Source organism: Sarcophilus harrisii, chromosome X, assembly GCF_902635505.1.
Source record: "Sarcophilus harrisii chromosome X, mSarHar1.11, whole genome shotgun sequence".
Lineage (NCBI taxonomy): Eukaryota > Metazoa > Chordata > Mammalia > Dasyuromorphia > Dasyuridae > Sarcophilus > Sarcophilus harrisii.
Genome location: NC_045432.1, coordinates 5,969,547 through 5,989,761, shown reverse-complemented (window position 1 = coordinate 5,989,761; position 20,215 = coordinate 5,969,547). Strand labels below are relative to the sequence as shown.

General features: G+C 47.0%; 1 protein-coding gene across 1 annotated transcript in view; it reads left to right on the top strand.

The window, feature by feature from the left end:
• Window positions 1-740: 740 nt before the first annotated feature.
• Window positions 741-20,215, top strand: part of GAB3 (GRB2 associated binding protein 3) — a 54,740-nt gene continuing 35,265 nt past the window's right edge. Inside the window, exons 1-5 of the mRNA XM_031944372.1 lie at window positions 741-1,126; window positions 6,238-6,454; window positions 10,906-11,387; window positions 13,340-13,398; window positions 14,167-14,389. Coding sequence (XP_031800232.1) covers window positions 862-1,126; window positions 6,238-6,454; window positions 10,906-11,387; window positions 13,340-13,398; window positions 14,167-14,389 — 1,246 coding nt within the window. The 5' untranslated portion in view covers window positions 741-861. The remainder of the gene's footprint in view (window positions 1,127-6,237; window positions 6,455-10,905; window positions 11,388-13,339; window positions 13,399-14,166; window positions 14,390-20,215) is intronic.

Genomic DNA, 20,215 nt, shown 5'->3' with positions numbered 1-20,215 from the left:
TGTTGTTTGCTTGCATTTTGTTTTCTTACTCATTTTTTCCCTTTTTGAGCTGATTTTTTTTGCAGCAAGATTATTGTATAAATATGTCTTCATATATTGGATTTAACATCTGTTTTAACATGTTTAATATATATTGGATTACTTGGCATCTAAAGGAGGGGAATGGTGGGAAGAAGGGGAAAATTTGGACCACAAGGTTTTGTAAGGGTCAATGTTGAAAAATTATCTGTGCATATGGTTTGTAAATAAAGAGTTTTAATTTAAAAAAAAGAGAGAGAATTAACACACGAGTTTTCTTTGTCCATCCTGATCGGCAACTGCCCGGCAGTCAGGATTTTTTCACAACGACTAGCTCTTCCAGAATAACATATCTTAAAACAGAACTTTGAAACAGAAAACTTCATGACACCTTAATGACAGCTAAAGTGGTTTGTTGGCAAAGCCTCAAAGTATACAGGAATGTGAGCTGGCCCCGTATCCCTTTAGACTCCCTGACCTGCGGGCAGCAGTCCCGCAGACTTCGGCTTTGGGGTGGGGGTCTTTAGCCTTCCCTGCCAAACTTTGTGAGCCTTTTTTGTTCCCTCAAGTCTGCTGAGAAGTGTCTCTGTAGGTCAGTTCTAGTTCCAGATCCTTACCTCAGGGAGTTAGATCAGACTATATCCAGGGGATTTACTTTTTCTGGAGAGAGCTCCAAAACCAGTCTGTTCCTCAGCCAAGCAGAAAGCTGGGCACGGTGAGCTGTCGGTGCTCCCCGTGCACTCATCGCATCGAAGAACTGACCTCAACACTCCCAGTCTAATTTGTGCTGCACTCTCTCTCCAGGCTTGGCGGAAGCGCTGGTTTGTGTTGCGGCATGGCCGGATGAGCGGGAATCCTGATGTTCTGGAGTACTATCGCAGTGATCACTCCAAGAAGCCTATTCGCGTGATTGACCTGAGTGAGGGGGAGGTGCGCAAGTATGCAGGGCCAGACTTCATTCGAAGGGAGTTTCAGAATGACTTCGTATTTGTTGTCAAGACCATCTACCGCACTTTCTACCTGGTGGCCAAGACGGAAGAGGAAATGCATATTTGGGTGCACAATATCAGCCAGATTTGTAACTTTGGACACGGGACCAACAACACAGGTGGGCACGTGTTCGAGACCCGGCGTTATGGGCTGAGGTGAAAGGGAGAGCTGAGCGGGGGGAGGGAGCTCTTCCTCTGGCCTGTTACTCATCCTCAGGAGATGGTTTTCTAAGTCATCCGTGCATTGTCATCGAGGTCATGCCCTGGGAATGCTGGAGAGGGAGGTTTGTCAGGAGAGCAGGAAGTCACAGTGACCACATGGGTGTTCCCTAAGACCTCCTGCTGGGGGGGATGAAAAAGCAGGAGGGCAGAGGAGCCCTTGGCTAAGAGGGGAAGATGAGGGTGGAGGTGCTGCAGGAGGTGGAGGGTGGACAGTGGGGATAGAGGTCCCGCAGGAGTGCTTGCACAGCCTTTGTCAATGGGCAGACGTGCCATTTAAGAAGAGCCGAGAACCCTGGGGTGGAGGAGCACATTTCCATCTGGCTGACACTGATCTCGGGAGTATTCTCAAGGGATCTCCTCCACCAATGCACGTCTCTCCTCTTCCCTTCCCTATCCTCCAAGCTTCTTGTCCATGTCTCGTCTTGTACCCTAGCGGGAATTTCTAGCTTTCAGGGAATCCATGAACTTATTTGGTTTTGTTTAAAAGAAATTCTTCGATAACAATTTCAGTATAATTCATTTCCTTTGTCATCCTATGCATTTGATTGTGTACATTTATTTTTAGGGGCAGTTAGGTGGTGCAGTGAACAGAGTACCAGCCCTGAAATCAGGAGGACTGAAGTTCAAATATGGCCTCAGACACCTAACACTTCTTAGCTATGTGACCCTGGGCAAGTCACTTAACCCCAATTGCTTCAGCAAGAAAGAAAAGAAACTACACTTATTTTTAAATTTTAAATTTTCCTCAGTTATACGTAAAAACAATTTGGGGAGATTATACATGCACATTACTTTTTTACATATTTCCACATGAATCACATTGGGAGAGAAAAAATCAGAACAAAAGGGAAGAACCATGAGGAAAAAAAAAACAGAAGAAAACAAAAAGGTTGATCTGCATTCAGTCTCCGCGGTTCTTTCTCTGGGTGCAGATGGCATTTTCCATCCCCAGTCTATTGGAATTGCCTTGAATCACTACATTGTTGAGAAGAGCCAAGGCCATCACAGCTGATCATCGCACAGTCTTGCTGTTATTGTGTACATTGTTCTCTTGGTTCTGTTTCCTTTCCTCCACATCATTTTATGTAAGTCTTTCCAGGCCTTTCTAAAATTAGCCAGTTCATCATTTTTTATAGAACAGTACTATTCCATTACGTTCATCCACCATAACTTATTCAGCCATTCCCCAGTTGATGGGCATCTTCTCCTTTTCTAATTCCTTGTCCCATTTTCTACATTAAAAATATGATTCCGAAAGGGGTCCCCAGGCTTCAGACAACAGAAGACCCCTATCCCAACCCAAAAGTTAAGAAGCCCCGGCCCCAAGAACATCTAGATGCCCAGCAGAATGGTTCTTTGCTTTTTTGAATCTTTTCCCATTCGGGGCACTGGGTCAGCCTACGGACTGGGCACCCATTTCCCTGCATATGCCAGACTCATTCCCTTTTCCTGGTGGGCACATGTCCTTCTTCTGACGTATGTGCTACTTGGTTCAGATCGGCACTGGTAACATGCCGCCCCTTATTTTTACCTACCATCTCTTTCCGGGTCACTCCAGGGCTTAGCCCCATGTGCCAGGGCGCACGGAAGGCATTTTACAAATATTTGTTGACTGACTCCCAAATTAGCATCCAGCCCTGACCTCCAGTCTGATCGTTGGCTCAAAATTGGCACGTACAAAATGGAACTCAATATATTTCTGTCAAGGGCAGCACTCTCTTTCCAGGCCCCCGGATTCATAGTCATCATGGATTCCCTCCTCTTCCTCAGCCTTCACATCCAGTGGGCACTTATCCTTACTGAGAAGTACTCCTTCTCCATCTCTCACATCCATCCCCTTCTCTCACCCACACAGCATCCTGGTCAAGGCCTTACCTCCTTCCATCTGGATGTCACCCTAGCTTCCTAATTGCTTTCCCTGTCTGTCTGTCCCTTTTCCAACCCATCAGTTTCAAAGTCTTATTTTGAAAGCATAGATCTGACCAAATCACTCCTCTGATCAAGAATCCTCTGTGGCTCCCTATTGCTTTCTGAGTAAAATCTAAACTCTTTATTGGTGTTCAGAACCTGCTACCAGTCTGCCTCCCCCAGCTAAAGGGTTATTTCCCTCCATATCATTCCATCTGAACTGGCAGCACTCCATGTCCTTCCTTAGTGTATAGGCTCTGGGCGCTCCCGCCTTCCTCTGGCGTAGCATGCTAGAGCCATGTCCTACTGGCTGCAAAGAGCCAGTTTTTCAATTGTCAGCGTGAACACCCACCGTTTGGACAACACTACAAATCAAGCCTTTGGTGATTGCCCTTTGGATCTTCTAGTCTTAAGAAAGTGATGGAGAAAATGTCCATAATGTAGCTTCAACATCAAAGTGTGTCCTGTGAGGGTTTTTTGCAGAGCCAGTTGTGAAACCTTTCCCAGCGTGTCCTGTCTCCAGATTACCCAGATGTCACCTCCTAGAGAAAGGCTTTGCTGATTCATCTCCTACTCCTCCCCAGGTGTTAATGCTTTGTGTCTGGTTGAATTCTCTCCCTCCCTCCCACAATAGAATGTAGATTCCTTGAGGGCAAGGCCATTTCATTTTCATCTCTGTATCCCCTGTGCTTTGTAAGTGGCAATCCAGCCTTAAGGCTGAGAGGGTCCTTGGAGATCCTCGGATCTAACCCTTTATTTTACCAGCACAGAAACTAAGCGCCAGATAAGTCTAGGGACTTGCCTAAAGCCATACAGCTAAAAGGGGCAGAGTCAGGATTTGAAATGAGGACCTCGGATTCCAAATCCAGTGCTTTGCAACTAGGCTAAGGCACTCAAGAATATATTCACCTGAATCATGGATCTTTCTAATCCCCTTTGGATCATCTGGATTTTTGATTTGTGAATGAATCCCTATCAAGAGAATATTGAGGTTAAAGTGTTGTTCTTTGATTCTAAGGGTGATCTGTGGACCAATGAAGGCATATCATTTCCCAAATATCATCTAGCTAAGCTCCCATCCCTCTGTTCAACTCATCCTCCAGAAGCCAAGAAACAGCAAGTGATAAGACTGGTGAGATTAGATTCAGGGAAGCAACATGAGGAGATCGGGGTTCCTGGTGGTCAGGGAGTTAAATGATAAGGTTCGTGGCAGGTGTTAGTAAAGAGGTTTGGCTCCCCTAAACCCCCTTGGGATTCGGCGCAGGGCGGGGAGTTGTGGGAACCCCCTTCTGGAGGCTCAGAGGTCCTTTGCAAAGGAATTTATGAACCTGAAAAGCTAGACTGATAAAAAGTTTATTATTGGCATTGGGAAGTCAACTTTTGCTCTGCATGAATAGAAAGGCTGAATCCCTTAGTGGCAAGGTCCCGACAGGGAAGTAAAGTTTCTAGGAGAGAAATCTTGACAGAGAGGTATAAAGTCTCATTAGGGAAATAGGTGAGGATAAAGAGAGGGTAACGCTGAAAGAGAATATTCCAGCGGGCAGAGTTTGCTAATATGCCATGAGAGGTATAGGAGGTCCTCTGTGAGGATTGAGCCCCAAGTTGCTGTTTTTATAAGGAAATCTGAGCAGAAGTTTCAACTGAATGAGATTCCCTCATTGCTGTCACTACCCCCAGACCTAGATGAGATCACTTGTTGGGAATGGTTTTGAGCCAACAATAGGGGGAGAAAATCTTGGAATTGAATCCTTTAACTATTCCCACCAAGATAAACCACTTTATCTTGGTTCCTTAGAGGAGGCTTCAAGGAGAATTTCTCCTTGACGGAGTTTTCAGAGCATTTCGAGGTCCCTTCATCAAGACTAGCTTGATGAGATGCCAGTTTAGCTATATTCCATAATCTTGACAATATGCATTTTTCATCCACTTGATTTTTCCCATGTGGATTGTTAAGCCAATCTTTTGAGGGATTCCCCTAAAGACTCTATCCAGGTTGACATCAATCATTTAATATCCTTTTGAGGTCCAGTCCTTCAACCAAGTCCAAATCCATCTGAGTTTCCTGTCATCTAGCCACAGCTTGTCTGCAAAGTTATCGTGAGAGGCTGTGTCATTTGGTGGAATCCAACTGTTGAGCTTAATAAGAATTTGTTAAGTAGATATTATGTGTTGTTTACCTGCCAAATCAAGGGAAGGGGAAAGAAAAGGAAGGTGGGGAGCCGTGTCAGTGATTTCTAAGAGCATTGCTGGAAGACGAGTCTCGGAGCTAGGCTGGCGGGTTTGGACGATTGCTCTGTTAGCCAGAGTGAAATGCTGCTGGTTGGGGTTTTTTCTGCTAGACCCATGATGTAAGCCAACCTCAGGAATCCCCTGACTCCTGCCAACTCATCTCTAAAGAGGAAGGGGAGATAGGCTCTTCACAGGGGATTTCTGAGCTGGGGAACATGGCTGGAGCTTCCCATTTGTTCATGGGCCCGATTTGTGCCAGGACTTGACCGCTGGAAAGGTTTGGAGAATGGTTTTCTAACCTTCTGACAATCCACTGCAATCTCCTGTTTGGGAGTTCTGTGGTGCACCTGGGGGCCAGTCGCTGGCCTGGGAAGTTGGAGGTCAGCGACATGGTCGAATCTGGGCTTTTGGGCAGCTGAGAGGAAGATGGAGCGGAAAGGGGAGAGACTTGAGGCCCTGAGAGCGATGTGCAACCTCTTGCAGGAGTCCAGGCAGGGAGTGAAGTGGGACCTGGTGGGGAGGCCGGGGGAGGTGGGGACGGATGGGAGGGCTGTCTGTCGTTGGGGGGGGGGGACATGACAAGACCGTAACAGATTAGGCTGGGGAAGGAGGAGGGGGAGCGGCTGACACTGACTACTTGAAATCCATCAGGCTTTGCAAATGAACATTTTCTCCATCAGGCATTTCCCTTCTCGGAGCACGGCTCTGGTTTCTTCCTCCAGACGGTGCTGACTGCTTGGAGAAATGCGTTTCCTTCTCCGCGTCCGTTACTCGATGGGAATTCGGACTTGGCCGACGCTAGTTCTGCGGTAGTGGGCATGTGTCTTGGGAATGCTCTCGTATCCAGCCAGGTGTTTGTGTCTCCCCACAGATTCTGCAGAGAGCCTCGCCCATCTCACTTCGTCTCCTCAGCCTTCCCCAGCCAGCTCCTTTCGGGTGGCTCACGTGGCCAACTCTTCTTTTAATGTCGATGATTCTACCACAGCTGCCTTCCCCGCTAAGGAAGCCAGAACTGACTCGGAAGCCCTGTCCTTGCCCGACTATCTAGTTCTGGCCCACTGTGAGACCAAAAAACTCAATCCCAGCAGGTAAGTCCGCACTGGAACGAGGGTCATGCCGGGCAACTGTTTAACAACCTGCTCGGGGGGGGGGGGGGGGGGGGGGGGGGCATGCTTGGAAATGAACATTTTCTCCATCACCTGCATAAGTGTGGAGATGTACAAAACACTAAAGCGAGCCCTGATTTGGCCTTTGCTAATTTTTGAGGTATGAACGTGCATACTGGAAATTTAACGATCGGCTCTTGAGAGCCAGTTGGAGCTACAGTTGGAATCGTCCCCCTGTTTAGCTTCCGGGATTCTTAGGATGGACCTTACAATGTAGAAGTTCCCGGGGGAGCAGGGAACCAGGTGACCAACACGAGAGAAAGAACGTTAAGCACTTGGGTTCTTGAGAACCACGCGGTATCCATAAGAGTAGGTGCTATGCAAGCAACTGAACAGAGACCAACACCCCTCCCCCTACCTTTGATTCGCACTGTGCCAGAGCAGGGGCTTCCTGCCACCCTTCTTCCCACTTCCCCATTTTAGCATCCCACCATCCTGTCAGTCATCCAGGCCAAGATCCTCATTGCCATCTCCTTATTCCTTTCCCTCGCATATCAAATTGCTTGCCAGATTTGGGGACTTCTCCCTTCACAGAATGTATTTCTTCCTATTCATTCACCCAGCCCTCACCTCTTTCTGGCCCCAGTCCCCTTCTCCCTGGGCCGTTCCACTAGCCTTCTGGGTGGTCCCTGGGCTCTCTCCCTCCTCAATCCGTCTTCCATGTAGCTGACAAGATAAGCTTTCTAAGTACGAAGTCTACCCATGCCATCCCCTCCTCAAAAAGTAACAAATGTGACCTTGGCATCCTGCTGAAAAGTTTCATTGGTTCCCTATTGCCCCTATTGCCTAATGTGTATTTCTTGTTTATTTTGTGGACTCCAAATTGCTGTGTTGGGAAGATTTGCCTCTAAAAGCCCCCATCCCCAGTGTAGTTCCTGCCGACCATATTTCCTTATTTCCCATGAAGCCTTTCTTCCCCGTATTCTAACTGAGCTGGTCTACAGTTTGTGCCCAAATCCGGCTCTGCATTTTCTCCCTTCCCTGAAGGCACCCAGGCTGTCCCTTTTGCCTGTGTTGTATGACCTCTTCCCTTCTGTCTGCCCAACTTGTCTTTGCTGTCCGGGCTCAGCTGAAGTGTCCCCTCATTCCTCATGGGCTCCGTCCCATTCTACCTCAGGTTACCTTGGTCTGTGTCCTTAGGGGTCTGCCCTTTACTCTACCAGGCACTCAAAAGCTGGCTTAGGGTCCTCTCTAAATTTGCACCTAGAGTGCAAGGCCATGTTTAAAATGGGTACTAAAGAAACATTTATGGAAGGAGGAAAGGGACGAAGGAAGGAAGTGGGGGAGGGAAGGAAGGAAAGAAAGGGGAGAGAGGAAGAGGAAGAAAGGGAGGGCAGAAAAGAGGGGAGAGGGAGGAAGGAAGAAAGGAAAGAAAAGAAAGGGGAGGGAGGGAAAGGGAGGAAGGAATAAAGGAGCCGAGGAAAGGATGTGAACTTGAACTTAGGAGGGCTAGAGAACAGCACTAAGCCTCTGCTTTCCTTTATTAATCAACCCAGTGTCTACAAAGTACTTTATGCACCAGTGTGATCTCCCTGCAGCCCCCAGCAGCCACGGAAGGCTAGCACTCTGACCGTCCCCGAGGAACAGAGCCCGGGGAGGGGAGGAGATGGGCTCGCCTGGGTTCACACGGCACAGAAGTATCTGAGGAGAGATCGGCGTCTCGAGTTTTTCTCCTTCCAAGGCCAGCACTTGATTGGGGGCGTCCCGCAAGGCCAGGAGAGCTGAGAAGAGCCCACCTGCCGGCAGAGTGGAACTTATACTTTGGTGGGCAGTGGGGACCCCCTGTAGGTCCATGAGGAGAAGAGATTCCTAGTCAGAGCAGAGCATCCTGGGTTTTATTTGGCAGCTGAGTGATGGATGAATTGGGGGAGGGGGGGGAGTCTGGAGGGGCCGCCTATCCCAGAAGTCTTTGAGGAAAGGAATGAGGGCATATGGTGACTGCCGGGGGCCTCGAGTCAAGGGATGCCTGGAGGCCCAGGCCCCTGTGGAGGAAGGAACGCGTGGGCCTTGGCCTTTCACCGGCCTTGGTGAGGAGAGGGGGAGGCGGCAGCTGGGTAGGTAGCCTGGAAAGGTGCTTTGGGAATTATGGCGGATGCCGAAGCGGCTCTGGCCGCCTAACGATCCTAACAGCTTCAGGCAGAGGACCTGATGGCAGACAAAGCCCTTTCCCTCCCGGGCCCCTCCCCTCCCCCAGCCCAAGCCAAGATGTGGAGATCTCATTACCATTCTTGGTAGGGCTTTTATTTTTCAGACGGTTATCAATTGAAAAACTCAGATTTCTGGGTGCTTTTTGTTTTTCCATCCAGGCTTTTCCAACTCTGTCTCCCCCACCCCCGAGAATCCCCGGAGCACAGAAAGAAGCAGTTACACAAAGCAGCCGCTCTCCTCCCCCCAGCCTCCATGCCCAGGGGAAGGAGAAAGATTTCATTATTTTCCTTTTCATTACCTAGACCGAGATCGGTTATTGCACTCACTTAGCGGCTGGCTTCCTCTGGGTCTGCCTCATTTCTTTTTAACGAGTTCTGCGTTTGGGAACGCTGCGCTAATCCCCTCCTTTAGAACAAAAGAACAGATCAGAGCAGCAGAGCGATCAGCTGGGATGATGGAGCGTGTCACAGTCCACACCCAGAGCCCCCCACTCTGCAGTCGGTGTCTGATAGTTGCAGCCAGGTTTATCATCCTTCTGGAGTCATACGAAGCCCTGCCCCAGGCTCCCCCAGGCCAGCCTCCCAGAACCCGTAGCCCGTCCTGGCTCTGCCAGGGTCAATCGAGACCCAGAGGAAGATCAGAAACAGTCAAATGGCCGAGCTGTGATTCAGAGACGTGCCTTGAGAATGTCTCCTTGCCCAAGGGACCTTGCCATCAGTGCCTGAAGCCTCCCACAGGCTCTGGAAGGGACCAGTGATGATCCTGCTGCCCACTGCTCTGGCAAAGCCATCTGGAGGATTATGCTCAATCCAGGGTTTTCAGTTCAGGCTTTTGTGGGGTGTGCCCAGAGGAAGCCTCCAGTGTGAGGAGATAACATGATGGAGGCTGGCCACCTGACCAGGAGCATGGCAACGAACCGAGAGAGGGGATAGGTCCGTGGGGGGCTATTATCCCCCTTTCACAGATGAGCAAAGTGAGGCTGCTAGAGGATAAGGGATTGGTTAGCTCTGGATGGATCAGCTGCCCCCACTGTCTGTCACTGTCTCTCTAGCTCTGTTTTTCTGTCTTCCTTTCTCTATCTCTGCCTCTACCTCTGTCTCTCTATCTTTGTCATGTCTATGTCTGAGAGACAGAGAGAGAGAGAGAGACAGAGTCAGAGACAGAGAGACAGAGAGAATGCTTCCATCTGTATTCCTCCCCAATCAGTTCTTTCTGTGGGCATGGGTAGGATTTTTCAGCATGAGTCCTTCAGAGTCGTCATGGATGATTACGGATGAGAGGAGTAAAGTCTTTCATGATCAGCCACCCCAGAACATTGCTATGCTTTGTACCCACTACATTTCCCTTTGCTTGAGCTCGTGGAGGACTTTCCAGATCCTCTTTCTTAGTCTTGACAAATGGTCCTTTGGCCGGGCTCCCTGTAACTGGCACAATGAGAGTGACTCTGTCCCTTCCAGAGCAGCCCGTCACACTGTGGGGTAATTGGAACTGCTGCTTTCTCACGTTCCAGGTCCCCAGGCTTTGGAACCAAGGCCTGCGACTGGCCGAGCTAAGCTGGTAGCCGCGCCAAGGGCCGGTTGGGACCTGACCCCTTTTCCTCATTCTCAGATATTGATCTAATGTCCTCTCCACGTTAGGGCTGGAGCTGCTGGCCTCTTTGGGTCCCTGTCCTCTTGGGATATATCTTGGAAACTGCTCCTACTTGCAAAGCAGAAACAACCGGCACACGCTCCAGGGGTGGCTAGATCTGAGGAGAGATCGGCGTCTCGAGTTTTTCTCCTTCCAAGGAGAGCCACCCGGAGGTGGAGAACCCGGTTCTGCTCCAACAGTTAGCGGTTGTGTGCTAGGGAATCTCCTCTGTGAGCTCCAGCTCCCTGAGCCTTCAGATGAAACTAACCCTCCTTGACCTCCCCCTCCCCCCCATACCCCACACAAAGCAGCATAAACAGAAATCATGATGATATTGAAACAAGGGTGGGGCCTTTCTTTATACAGAAGGTTCAATAAACATCTGGCACCTTGAGCCAAGTGAAATGGGGTTGCAAAGCCATGGTGACCACCTCACTGGCCAGGTCACGGGGTCTCCTAGGTGAGCAGGGCCTTTCGGAGCCATCGGGGGCTGGTTACTGTGCACGGGGACTTCTCTCCAACACCACCCAAACCAAGAGACTTCTGGTGTTCTTCACGTTGCTCATGCTCTTTGCCTTTCCTGTTGCCCTCAGCAGATGTGACGCCTGGTCCAATTCAGACCGATCCCTGGAACAAACTTCATCCGACGAGGTCTTTGTCGACTCCTTTCAGTCACAGGCCTCCAATCACATGTTGCCGTCTTTGTGCGGCGGGAACGGACTGCAGGAAGTGGTGCCCCCCGGGGGTCACGCCGCTCTGGCGGGTGGTGTCAGTTTCAGTGGACCACCCGGTGACTACTCATCGCCTTTGCCTTTGCTGGGGACTCCCTCGGCACCGACCTATCAGGTGGCCAAGGGCCCAGCCACGTTCTCCTGTAGAATAACAGGAGAAAACCTACCAAACACTCCACCCCCTCGTCCTCCCAAACCCAGCCACTTCACGGAGCAGCGCCAGGAGGCGAGGCCCCTGTGGGACGGCCATAGCGGCGGCATCAATAACAGTGGCAAGAGGACTCAGTGGGTCGGTGTGCCAAGAAGAATCTCCCTATCAAGTTTAGACGCTGTCAGAAGTGGGAGAAGTAAGTATACCCTTCCCTCCATATGCCCCCCAACTATCTTAGTGAGAAAGGAAGACTGGAGGACTCAGGGAAATCAGTCAGTAAACGCTCGGGCAAAAAGCATTTATTAAGCACTGGGCACTGTCTATGCCAGGTACTGTGCTGAATGCTCAGGATCGTTCTCCCTTGTGGAAAAGGTGCAGAAGGGAAGATAAAACCCTCTGTGCTGTCAGGGACTGATGAGATCAGGGAAACCTGCCTGGGAAAAGTGAGCTCTCAGTTGCACTCTGAAAGAAGAATGTAGTGGGTTAGAGAGGGGAAAGCAGCCAAAATGGTCCAAGCTGGATCTTTCTCCTTCTCCACCTTCCTCAGAACTTTCTTCTCCAACTTCCCAGTATGGGATGCTTCTAAAGCCGTACTCCCAATCTTCCCCCCTCTCTCAGCAGTCTGATTCACGACGGGGCCTTAGCCATCACTCCAATGAAGGTGACTCCGTTTTTTCCCAAATCCTGACCTCTCTTCTGTGCCCTGGACGCACATCTTCCCTTTCCTCCAAGACATCTTTTCCTAAATATCCTGCTGCCATCTCCAGCTCACTATGCCAAAACTTAATCATCTTTTTCTTGAAGCCCTTCTCCCTGATGATTAGCATCAGTGGCACTGCCACCCAGCCCCATCATCTCAGCAACTTGGGATGTTCTGGATTCCTCCCTCAAGGTGCCAGTGATAGAAGTTAGAGATCTAGATTTTAGGGACATCCATATAGAAGTGAGCGTTGGAGCCTTGAGACTGGGGGAGATTGCCAGGGCACAGAGTACACTGAAGAAGAGCATCTTGGGAAATCCCTATTTTAAAGGACTAAAAGGACTCAGAGAAGGAGTTCAAAGGAATGATCAGAGGTAGGCAGAGAAGCAAGAGAGAGCAATGCACAAAAGCAAAGGGAGAAGGGTATCCAGGAAGAGGCGGTGGCATAGAATGGGATGTCACATGCTTCAGAGGAAAGTGAGGAGGACAAGAGCTGAGGACAATCCATTGAAAGAAGGGTTCACCTCTTTATGCTCGGTCCCAAAGAACAGACTTTGCGAATGTATCATCCCGGGAGCCTCAAGAAAAGCACCCTAGGTGTAAGGTTCTCTACGGGCCAGCATGCTGTCACTACGATAGTTCCTGAGCCTCACTGGTGTAGCCACAGTGCTGGTGTTTTTTCACTAGGCTGGTCCAAGCCGTGACCTCTTAGCTATCCCAATGTGGAAAGGGATGCTTTGCAGGGTGGGAAGTTTCCTCTCACTTCAGGTCTTCAAGCAGAGCTTGGCTGTATATTGGTTAGGTTGGCTGGAGAAGGAGGGTCCAGGTTGGACTCACTGCCCTCTGATAAATTTCTAATTCTGAATCTGTATGAACCTTATTTGGTGAGAAGGAAGCTATTAGTATAATCTTCCTGATGAACAGTTCATATTGTGTCACTCAGCTGCTCAAAAACCTCCCTTGGCTCCCTCTTAAAGAGAGTTCTCCCTCCATATAAATTTACAGAAAATCACACTATGCAAATTTTACTCCAGCTGGGCCAATGCTGCCCAGTTGTTATGGCCCTGGAACCCTGGAGGGAGTGGAGCCATAGAGTTGCTCACCTTCTCTCCCCCTTGAGACCTGGCTGTACCTGCAGAATAAAATCCAGTCGACTCCTGGGTGATTACTATTTTCTAGAATGTTTCACCTCTCCATCTGCCTTATTTGGAATCACAACTGTAGTCTCACTGCCCCAGGAAGCCCCAGTGACCTCTCCCTTTGCATGTTTACAGACCCGAGACTCAGTGGGCCCTTAACTTGTGCTGCCTTGCATTCTACCCGTCCCGCATTCCTGTCCTCAGAGGGCAGGGATTGGCTGCTAGCGAGATCCCAGGCAAGCCCCCTCCCACGACGGGATCCTCCAGGACAGGGATTGGTGATGATGCCCGCTATGCTTTGCTTTGCAGCTGACAGAGAAGGCAGTTCCCTGCGCTGCCACCGGGACAAGAGGCTGAGTTTGAATTTGGTAAGTGGAACATTTGCTTTCCTTAAACTTCTTTAAATTCCAGATTAGTTGGAGAGGTGATTGGTGTGTTGTTGTTTGACTTTATCTTATTTTTATTTTATCTTATTTTCTTTTGGTAACTTCCCATCCTTCCATTTCTTAAAACTGACTGGCTCACTTAGTTCTTCATTCAAAAACTGAAGTGAGCTGGGCCCTCCCAAGCTCCTGGGCAGGGGAATCCAGGCCTCTCTAGCCAGAGATCTCGTCACATGAATGAAGTCTGAAGCCACGCTGTGATTTCTTCCTGAGGAAACCCAAGAGGACTTTCTTGGGATTGTCACTCAAGCTTTTTGCCCCTCCTTGCTCCCTTAGTCCAGAGGGTTTCCCACTGGCAGGTGCTACTTACTCCATGGGTGGAAAGAACTAGCCACCGCTGTGCTTTGAGCTAGGAGACACTTCCGGTTGAAATCTGCTTCTGTTTCTTGCCAGCTGTTTGCCTATGGGTGGGCCTCGAGACCCTTCCCGTCCCGGGCTTGGGAGCATGCTTGGGAGGCCCATTGGCTGAGATCCTTGCCCTGTGACCAATGCTCAGCAGTCCCCCAACTCAATAGACACTTGAAGAACACATCCTGGCCAGTATGAGAAGAGCCGTGGAGAAAGTCCCCCAGTTGTTGCTTGTTTTCCCAGCGTTGCTGATGTACTTGGGTGCCTGTCGTCCCCCGGGCTGTCCGCAGTCAGGCCCCAGCCGGACACAGGCTCCGAGGTGCTGAGTTCTGGTTTTTCTTGCAGCCTTGTCGCTTCACCTTGCCACCGTCCTCCCTGCCGGGCAGCTCGGAAGACAGTTATGTCCCCATGCACCCCAGCATCTTCTCTGCCGGCTCGGGACCGGAAAGCAACGCCGATGGCTACATTGCAATGAGCAGTCCCGAGCGTCTCTCCAGCCCCCTGCCCGAGCTGCCCACGGACCTGGAGCCACCCCCAGTGAACCGAGACCTGAAGCCCCGAAGGAGATGTAAGTGGCTTCTCCATTGTACGGAAGCCGAGGGCAGGGCAGGGCAGCACCTGAACAGATGAGATGCTGAGAGGAGCTGGAGCTGTCAGGAGCATTATTTGCTCCCGTTTCAGAGCTGACAGTACTTTTCTCCCGACAACCCTGGGAGGTAGCGGTTGTGACCATTGGTTTTCCCCATTTTACACCTGAGGAAACCGAGGATTAGGCAGGTAAATGACTTCTCTATGTTGTCCCTGGTCCAGGTTGCAAACCCAGGTGTATTCTACTGTCATGCCCACTCTTATTTTAGAAACATAGAGGTATCAAGTTGGGTGCTGGGGAGGCCGGGAGACTCTGCTGCTTCCAACCCTAGGAATAGAACTCAGCAGTTCCCTGAGGTACAGAATGCTTTCCCCCATTCCCTTAGTCATATAAGGGTACAAAAAACTAGGTTTCACATATGAGGAGGAAAACTAAGCCGAAAACACTTCTTTTTTTCTTTTCTTTTCTTTTGCTGAGGCAACTGGGGTTAAGTGACTTGCCCAGGCTCACACAGCTAGGAAGTGTCAAGTGTCTGAGGCCAAATTTGAACTCAGTTCTTCCTGACTTCAGGTGCTCTATCCACTGCACCACCCAGCTGTCCCTATTTTTTTCTTTATATAAGCCATCCAGCTTCGATCTGATTGTTGGCAAAAGCTCATTTTGCCACCACTTTAGAGACAGGAATTGCTTGTACTGGTATAGAGAATGTGCACAGGAGGATGTCTGCTCCTGATCTGAAAGCACGCAGGAGGGGCCTTAGTAACTTTCCCATTTCCCGATCTGCTCCTCCTCTAAGATTCAACCAGCTGGAGTTCAGAACCTTCAATACCCCACGGGAATAACCAGAAGTTGATTTATCATATTTATTGCGTAACTCTCCATTTAAAGATAATTTTCTTTTAAAGGTTGGGGGATGGGTAAGAGAACCTGATGATCTTTCTAACCTTTAGAATTAACATGAGCCTAGGACTCATCCACAGGGCAAGCAGGATACCTCAGTCCTATTGCCAAAGTCCCGTTTCCCATTCCCAACATGGCGATCAAGAAGCCTTGATCACGAGAGCCCAGCCTGTTTGTTATGGCTTTCCATTCTCTGGGTGCTGAGTAGTGAGACAAGAAGTCGATCTCAGTCACAAAGAAGGAAAAGGGAACTCCATATTTCTGTGCTTCTAGACAGGTCTCACCATCTTCCTGTCTCTTTTCATGGCATTTTTGCCCACCACGAGTCCAAATTCCCTCAGTCCCAATAGGAGAGAAAGGGCTTTGCCACCATCGGAAATGCTCTTTTCTTTCTCTGAGCAATCATCACAATCATGTGTCCGGGGAACAGCCATAATCGATAAATAAGATAGCAACGTATGGGCAGAGGCTACAAAAGAATGGATTAATTGGGGAAAATTACAGTGAAGATATTTTAGCTCAGGAATAAGGAAAATTTTCCCAACTATTATATGTTATTATTAACTATTATATTCTTAACTCTCTCTATATTATATATGAGAGCCGGCATACCTCATCAAGTATTGGATTCACAATTAGTGGAGTTTGGATCCCCTTTACCTGGGAATTTAGAGAGCGTTTTAAGTATCAGATGACTTTGGATCTCAGTTTCTTCCGTCAAATGAGGGGACTGAACAAGATAATTCCTAGGCTTCCCTTCAGCTATGGTCCTATGGTCCTAAGAGATAACTGCATGAGTCTCATCCCTGAAATTCCTTCAGAGTTCTCTTACTACTGCAATCACCTACAGTGATTAGAATGTTTTAAGCCGAGGGGCAATATGCTACCCCCTTGGAACCGTGGGATTCCCTTCTCTGCTGCTTTAAGGAATTTATTGTAGTACAGTCACAATATCTCGGAGCCCCCAGTTAGGAAAATTTCAAATACTTTTGAAAATTAAACTTTTTCCCCACTCAGCAAAAATCTGCCTTATTTCCTTCCCACCTTACTCTACCCACAATTAAGAATGAAAGAAAAAAGAAGACAAGGAAGGTAATCAGCATGTCTATAGTACCTGCTGTATGCGTTACAAATATCTTGATTTTCACAACGACCCCGAGAGGAAGGTACTGTTGTTATCCCTATTTTACAGTCGAAGAAACTGAGACAGAGAGAGGTTGGGTGACTTGCCCGAAGTCACAAAGCTAAGAAATGTCTGAGGTCAGATTTGAACTCAGATCTTCTGGACCTCATGTCTAGTACTCTGTGCGTTGTGGCGCTTTCTAGTGCCCACAAAAGAGAAAACAAAACCCCTGTTACTTGAGTGGGGGATCAAGTAACAATGGGGGGGAGAAATCAATATGGACCGTTGTGCCCTGCTTTCCGGAGCCTCCAAGTTGGGGTGACAAAACATACTGTGCTTTCCAGAGCCCCCATGCCGGGTTGGTTAAAACATGCTGTCTTAGTGGAGGAATGATGAGGCAGGAATCCCAAGGATGTTGGAAAAATGGGAATCCAGTTATTCAAACTCTCTCACCTTTATATACCCTTATAGTTTGCCACCTGGTATCACTTCCACCTGCTATCCCTCTGCCTCAATCTCAATACAGGTTGTCACCGCCCCCTGACTTCTCAGGAAGATTGAGAGCCCTTAAGGAAGATGGGGAACCAAACCAGACATTGTTAGCAGGTTCCCTCTGGGCTGAAGGGTCTTAGACCTCACCAAGTTTCCCACTGACTGTGACCCTCTACAATGGACAATGCCCCAAAGAAATATGTGTGTATGTGTATGCAGGTAGCATGTTTCATCGTTAGTCCTCTGCAATCATGATTGGTCATTATAATGCTTAGAGTTCCTAAGTCCTTCAGATTTTTTTGTCTGTTATGAATTAAAAATTTCGAATGGATCTACAAGCATTTAAGAATTAACCTGTACCTCTTTCCAACCCCCCCCCCCCGACCCTCACTGAGCAAAACTTTAAAAATAGACCTGAAAAAAAATGCCATTAATACATACAGTGTCTACATAATCCGGTAAAACAAAATCCCACATTAGTCATGTCCAGAAATGATGCTTTTGCTTGCTTTTTAAATTCATCACTTCTCTCTCAGGAGGCAAGAGTCATATTTCATTTTTCTTCCTTTGGACTTACACTTTAGCATTGCCTTAATCAGAATTCTAATGTCTTTCAAAGTTGTTTTTCTCTAGCCTATCGTTATTTAAATTGTCCTCCTACTTCTACTAACTCCACTATGCATCAGTTCATAAGTCTTCCCAGTTTCTTCTGAAACTGTCCATTTCCTTACTATGATACAGTAATATTCCAGTATATTTATCTACCAAAGTTTAGCCATTTCCCAACCGGAGAAGAGTCCCTTAGTTTTCAATTGGGGGCTACCATAAAAAGAGTTACTATAAATATTTTGTATATCTGGAGCCTTTTCCTCTTTCTTTGATTTCTTTGAAATGTAGGCCTACGATAGCTGTGTCAAAGGGCATGGACAGTTTGGTAATATTTGGGGCATAGTTGCAAATTGCTTTCCAGATTGGCTGGACCAGATTTCAACTCTGCCAAGAATTCCTTAGCATAACTTGTTTTCCCACGACCCCGCCAACATTTGTCATCTTTGTCAGTCTTGTAGCTATGAAGTGGGACCTCAAAATTGCTTTAATTTGCATTTTTCCAATTATTAAATTGATTTGGAATTTTTATATGATTGCAGAGAGCTTGGATTTCATCCTTTGAAAACTTCATATCCTTTGACCATTTTTTCATTGGAAAATGTCTCTTAGTAGTCTTAAAATTTTGAATCAGCTCCATATATTTTGGAAGTAGATGTATATCAAAAAAAGTTGTTGCAAAGACTTTTTTCAAACAGTTATGTTATCCAAATTGTCCATTTTACAGCCTGTGAGCCTACCTCGTGTTTGATCATGAACTTTCCTCCAACTGTAACTCTTATTATTATCCAAAGTTAATTTCTTCCTTGCTTCTCTGTTTTTGATATCATTTTTTATGTTTAGGTCATGTATCCCTTTGGATCTTATCTTGTTGAATGGTGTGACATGTTGATCTAAATCTAATTTCTGCCAGAGCAGTGTACAGTCTTCCAAGCAGTTTTCATCAAATAGTTAATCGTTCCCCCCAGGAACTGGAATCGTTGGGTTTATCAGCTACACTACTACTGTGTTTGTTTCTGTGTGTTTTATACACGATTTATACATCATCTGTTCCACTGATCAACTTCTTTCACTTTTTTAAAACCAGTGTCAAATTGTTTTAATGATGATGCTCCAATTATTTAGGTCTGTCTTTGTCTACAAAGAGTCTTTTATAATTAAATGTATATAATCCCTGAGTGAATCTTGATAGATATATTTCCAAATATTTTCAAGCTTCTGCAATGACTTTTAATTAAATTTCTTTTTCTAATTTTTCCTGTTTGATTTTTGTTGATAAGATCATCTACAAAAGCAATCATTTTGTTTCCTCTTTATCTATAGTGAGTATTCCCTCAGTCTTCCTTTTTAGTATTATTGTTTTAATTAGCATTTCTAGCCCTGTGCTAAACAGTAGTAGAGATAACAGGTATTCTTATTTTATCCCTAATATTATTGGAAAGGTCTCCAATCTTTCTCCATTATACATGTTTGCTCTTGGGTTTAGCTAGCTATTATTCACTATATAAGTAAAGTTCCATTTATTCCTATGATTTCTAGAATTTTAATGAGAGTGGGTGTTGGATTTTGTCAAAAGCCTTTTTAGCATCTATAAATGTAATCATATCTTTTTATTTTTATTATTAGTATGATTTGTTATATTCATAGCTAGGTTGAACCAACCCTGGATTGCTGGTATAAACCTAGCCTTCAGTCTTACTCAACAACAGGATTTTTTCCCAGTAAGTACCATCTTCTTCTTCATTTTTTTTTTTTTTGCTGAGGCAATTGGGGTTCAGTGACTTGCCCAGAGTCACACAGCTAGGAAGTGTTAAGTGTCTGAGGCCAGATCTGAACTTGGGTCCTCCTGACTTTAGGGCCGGCACTCTATCCGTTGCACCACCCAGCTGCCCCCCATCTTCTTAATTATGTCACCAAAGTATTCAAGGTTCACCTTCAGTATATGACCTTCCAGTGAATAATCAGAATTGATTTCAAGTATGATTTGATCTCCTTGTCCAAGGGACTTTCAAAAGTCTTCTGTGGCTCCACAGTTTGGTATTCTATGACATTCAGCTTTCCTTACAGTCCAATTTGCACAGTCATACATTGCTACAAAAAAAAAAAAAAGAAAAAAGAAATTACTCCACCTCCATAAACTGTGCAGCCTTTTGTTCACAAGGCGATGTCTCTGCTTTTTATTATGCCATCCAGATTTACCATAGCTTTCCTTTCAAGGAGCAAGCATCTTTTAATTTCCTGGCTGCAGCCATTATCTGCAGTGATCTTTGAGCCCAAGTATATAAAATCTGATCCTGCTTCTGTTTTTTTCTCTGTTTTCCAGGAAGTAATGGGATTAGTTGAGATCTTATGATTTTTAAAAAACTATCATGTTAACCTTCAAACCAGCTTTTACATTCTCTTTTTTCACCCTCATCAGGAGGCTTCTTAATTCCTCTTCACTTTCTGCCATCAGGGTGGTGTCATCTATATATCTGAGACCGTTGACAGCAGCCTTAATTCCAATTTTTGATTCATTCAGTCTGACATTTTGCATGATATGACTGCTTATAAGTTAAAGAAATAAAACGACAATACACAGCTTTGCCATACTCTTTTTCCAGTCTTAAACCAATCCATTGTTTCATGTTCAGTTCTAACTGCTGCTTCTTGGCCTGCATATAAGTCAGAGGATCTGGTACTCC